Raw genomic sequence first — 4,871 nt, forward strand, 5'->3', positions numbered from 1 at the left:
CCCTCTCTATTTTTTTATTCTTTTTTTATATTAATAAGATTGTCAAGAAGAAAGAAATTAATATTTTGACTTTTTTCTTGATACTAAAAAGGAGAATAGTCACTCTAAATTTTTTATTATTTTTATTATGCAAAGAGGAATTGAGCTCTCTCCCTCTCCCCTTCTCCCTCTCCATCTTTTTATTCTTTTTTTTTATATTAATAAGATTGTCAAGAAAAAAGAAATTAATATTTTGACTTTTTTTCTTGATACTAAAAAGGAGAATAGTCACTCTAAATTTTTTATTATTTTTATTATGCAAAGAGGAAGGTATTTTCTTCTAAAGTTTTTTAACTTGCTAAGTTGGTTTAATGGCAAGATAAATTGCCTAAAAAATAACTCTAGGGGGTAAATTGATAATGAGACTATAGTTTATGGGGGTAAAGTAATAATAATTTTAAAGGTTAAACATGTCTTTTCACTTTAATTAACAAAATCCGTTAAGTTTGATCGTTAGTTTTGGGAGTAGAGTAACTAAAAAATAATATTAAGGGAGAAATTGATAGTAGTCCCAAACGTTAAGGGGGTAAAGTGATACTAACCCTAAATTTTATCTCATAGGAGTAATACATAGACATGCAAAAAAAAAAAAAAATGCTGATTTTGTAGTTAGAATTGCCAACCATAAAGACGACGTAGTATTATTGAAAGTTTAACAATGCAGAGGGCACATGAAAGTTGACTGTCAATTTGACCAATGCTAGAGGGGCGTTAATAAGGCGCTAATGGAGCAATCTTGAACGTTCCATCTGTAACTTTATGTCCCCCCTCCCTAACATATTACTGCTAAGGGATTATTTCGTAAAATAAAAGGAGAAAAAAAAAGAAACATTTTCATATGCTAAGTACAATATCGGCGCACCGTAGTTATAGACGGTATTGCATGCACCGTAGCAGCATTAAAAAAAAAAAAAAAAAAAAAGGAGGAAATGAAATTGACTGACTCAAGGAAGTAAGAGGGAAATTTCCGAGGAAATCCAAACCTCCATCATTTTTCTAACTTTACTCGGCTATGGTCTCTTTGCTTCCTTCTCCTCATCTATTTAACCCGGCACCCTTACAGAAAAGAAACTCATGAATGGTCTTTTTCCTTTGTATACAAAACAGAAACGAACACGTAAGCACGTGTGATAATCAGTTTTGCAGTCATCAACACGCATGGTTTTAAACCGTAAGAAGAAGCGCAGATTGTAAGACGAAAATGGAAAACTTACCGCCTGGTTTTAGGTTTTATCCAACAGAAGAAGAGTTGATCTCTTTCTATCTTCACAGCAAGCTTGAAGGAAGAAGGCAGGACATTGACACAGTAATCCCAGTTGTCGATATTTATGATCACAAACCATGTGATCTTCCGCGTAAGTAGACACACATGCCCGCATGATCATAAGTTCTTCAATATGTACGACATTAATTTGTGAACGATGGTAGCTTCTGATTCAATGAAGTTCTCTCTTGCATTTGCTTGATTTTTTGCTCCAAGGAGCATCTTCAGCTCAATAGTTTTGTCAAATACAACACAAGAATCTTCTTTTTTTTTTGTCATCGTTAAATTTTCTTAGATTTTTTTTTTTTTTTTGGGTTTTACTGGTTCCTTATTAATCAGCTTCTATATTTCTTTCCTCTGATTTGCAACTGAATTTCGTAAATACGCAATGAACAATCTCATAAATGTTCAGGATATACATATATATATGCCATTTCGTTGACAGTTTCATCTTTTTTGCCGGTTTGTATCGCATTAAAGTACTAGCTAGTGATTAAGTTATCAGCTAATGATTTGGGAAAAAAATAAAAAATAAAAAATAGTAGCTAGCTATTAAGTCATCGGTGCAATCAGATCGGGCCGTCACCTGATTTCACGATTTTTAGTTTCAAGTGCAAATTTGATAAGGGATTAAAAAAAGAATTTTGCATGAAATTGTGCAGCAACTAATATTGAATTATATATTATTACTTGGTGACGAAAATTGACCCGTGAAAAACCAGAATTTGCTGGAGAATGTTGTCGAGGGGACCCGGAGCAGTGGTTTTTCTTCATTCCAATGCAAGATAGGGAAGCTCGTGGAGGAAGACCAAATCGGCTCACCACTGAAGGATATTGGAAGGCTACCGGCTCTCCGGGTTGTGTTTACTCTTCCCAGAACCGTATCATTGGAGTGAAAAGAACCATGGTGTTCTACAAAGGAAGAGCACCAAACGGAGAGAAAACCCAGTGGAAGATGAACGAGTATAAAGCTATTGATGGCGAAGCCTCCTCAGCAGCACCTCCAAAGGTATGGCTTTTAGCCTGCCCATATATGATCCCTATGAACCAGTTTCTGTTCTTAACTTTTCCCTCTATTTTTCTTTTTTCAAATCTGAAGCAATGAGATCATAAGACCTATTAATACAGCTCAATCATTCTAAGCTTCCCATTTTAAACATGCTCTGTCAAGGGTATAAAATGTAAAAATATATAGTTAGTGGCCATATATGGCAGTTAATATCACAAACCGCAGGAAAAAAAGGGGGTGGGGGGTGTAGGTAGGTGTTTGGAGGTAATATATGCATGAATCAATATAATTGTTTGTTGTGGTTTAGATGGTCATTTTTTACTTAGCAGCGACTTTCTTATATGAAAACCTAATTTACTCTAAACTAGAGATAACAAAATTTGCGAACAAGACAACCAATCTGACATACTGTTGTGGTAAGATTTTGAACTGACATTCACATTTCCAGATCCATAATATGAACAAGAACTAACTTTACCTGGTTTATGGTCTTAAAGCTCCCTCTACTCAGCCTTCAATAACTTCCCATAATTCAGACACAATGCTTTTCCTTGCTGAGAGAGAAAAGCTGTTTCATTTTTCATACTTGGGCTTAATTTTTGGATGTGGAGCTCTGGCTAGACGTATGATGATATCTAAAGAACTATTTCTTTATCTGATTAATTTGTTCTTAGTTAGTTTTAACTTTGCATATGAGATGCATGCAGTTACGGCAGGAGATGAGCTTGTGCCGACTATATATTGGATCAAAATCGTTGCGGGCATTTGACAGACGCCCACCACCACCACCTGGAGAAACATCGTCTCATCATCGTCAACCTCATCACCAGGAGGACCAGCCAGCAACCATTACGTCCCATCAAACTCATCCACCATCACTAGCAGCAGAAATAGCAAGCTCAACCTCCGGCTCCGGGGAGGACAATTTTCTGGCTTCTTCCTCCCAGGGACTGGAAAATGAGAGCCATGATTTGGCTTTTAACCCCGAACCCATGTGGGATTGGGAACAACTCAATTGGTTTTAACTCATTTTCTGCCACCAAAATCAGTTTGTTGAACTCTCTTAGGGCGGTTGGATCTTTGCTCATTAATAACTTTTTCCTAATTAAGTTTGGTGCCCTTCAAATAATTAGCTACTTTTGTCCTATGTAGTCTTAGTCAAATGTAATTTTCTCTCCTATAAATTCTCACGAGTGAATGCTTCCTGAGATATATATACATGAAAGCCCGTCGAGTTCCATGTAGATTTTTGCTTGAAGAGTATCCCGTTACCAGGCCGTGATTTCCGCCCCATGACTATTAAATAAAAAATGAATTATCATATCATGCTTCAGCTTGTATATATGTCACTAGCTTGATTTACTCGCTGACTACATTGGAATTAAGTGGTTGATTTTTTCTTACACTAGGATTTCGAAATTTGTCGAGTGTAGATGAAAGTGGAACCATTTTGAAATGACACACATCTCAAACTTGGGCAATTTGTCAGGCGTAGGTGAAACCATTTTGAAATGATACTTCTCAAACTTGTGCCTCTCTCTCTCTCTCTCGATTGCGACTAGCGGGATTGGGAGAGAAAGGGAGAAGGAGGTGATAGGGGAAGAGGGGAAGGATGAGAAGGTGGGGAGAGTAGAGGAGGAGGGAGGGGAAACTAGAAAGAGGGAGGAATAGGGAAAAAAGGAGAGGAGGAGGAGGTGGTGGTGACAGCGGCAACAGTGGATTGAGATGGAAATGATTAGAAAGAGTGGTGATAGAATAGAGAAATGAGCTTATGTTTTTTGATATTTTAGAGTGTGCATTTTAAGATTTTTGTAATATTTTAAAAGCATTTTTACAGACAAAATTGTTAAAAAAAAACTTGTTTATCACAAACATTCTTTTTTTTTTTTTTGATAATTCAAAACATTCTTAAAAATAAGGGTGCCAAACAGAGCCAAGAGTCCAAAGTAATAGTAGTATTCACTAGCTTGGACATCTTAATTGTAATGTTAGCACGCCGAGACTTCTTGCTTGTCATGTGTCGTAATTTTTGGTGTAATACCATCGAAAGGTACTTCTAGCTCTGCAATTAGTAGCGCCAATCCTACAGTGTAGGTACTAAGACGATGTAGACAATACCATAATAGAAGTATGAAAACACAACAAATTTCTTCACTAATCAAAAGTGATGTCTACCATCACTTTCATTAATCCAATTTCGAATTCACCTTATCCGTGATTATATAATATAGCTGCTTCGTCAACTGCAAAGTCTTCCCGAAAGGGAGTGGCAACATGCTATACAACGGAGTTTGGCCTACAAGACACTAGTGATTAGTGGTCCTTCGAGAGAAACATGTTCATTTTTTGGCTTATTAACGTTCATGAATCAAAGCGCACGCAATTGGCTGAAATTTACTTCTGCTGTAAGTTGAACTACATATAGACAATTATTTCAAAAAAAAAAAAACAAAACTATTTCCAAATTTAGGAGGAAAAAAAAAAAGCACAGACAATGAGATGCCAAGTTTGCAGCATATTTACTGAATTTTGGGTTTTCAATTGTAACTGCAGGTACGA

The 4,871-nt window shown here is 36.3% G+C and overlaps 1 protein-coding gene across 1 annotated transcript; it reads left to right on the top strand.

The window, feature by feature from the left end:
* The first annotated feature begins 1,082 nt into the window (after window positions 1-1,082).
* On the top strand, window positions 1,083-3,638 carry LOC113691463 (NAC domain-containing protein 90-like). The gene is made up of 3 exons (XM_027209606.2): window positions 1,083-1,394; window positions 2,026-2,312; window positions 3,020-3,638. The coding sequence occupies exons 1-3, from the start codon at window positions 1,241-1,243 to the stop codon at window positions 3,335-3,337; spliced, it is 759 nt and encodes a 252-aa protein (XP_027065407.1). The 5' UTR covers window positions 1,083-1,240; the 3' UTR covers window positions 3,338-3,638.
* The last annotated feature ends 1,233 nt before the right edge of the window (window positions 3,639-4,871 follow it).

The sequence above is a fragment of the Coffea arabica genome, chromosome 6c (genome assembly GCF_036785885.1).
Source record: "Coffea arabica cultivar ET-39 chromosome 6c, Coffea Arabica ET-39 HiFi, whole genome shotgun sequence".
NCBI lineage: Eukaryota > Viridiplantae > Streptophyta > Magnoliopsida > Gentianales > Rubiaceae > Coffea > Coffea arabica.

Bases quoted from the DNA above. Each gene is read 5' to 3' on its own strand.
- LOC113691463 (XM_027209606.2), top strand. From the start codon at position 1,241: ATGGAAAACTTACCGCCTGGTTTTAGGTTTTATCCAACAGAAGAAGAG. The intron at 1,395-2,025 runs GTAAGTAGACAC...GTGAAAAACCAG, and splicing joins CAAACCATGTGATCTTCCGC to AATTTGCTGGAGAATGTTGT. The intron at 2,313-3,019 runs GTATGGCTTTTA...AGATGCATGCAG, and splicing joins CCTCAGCAGCACCTCCAAAG to TTACGGCAGGAGATGAGCTT.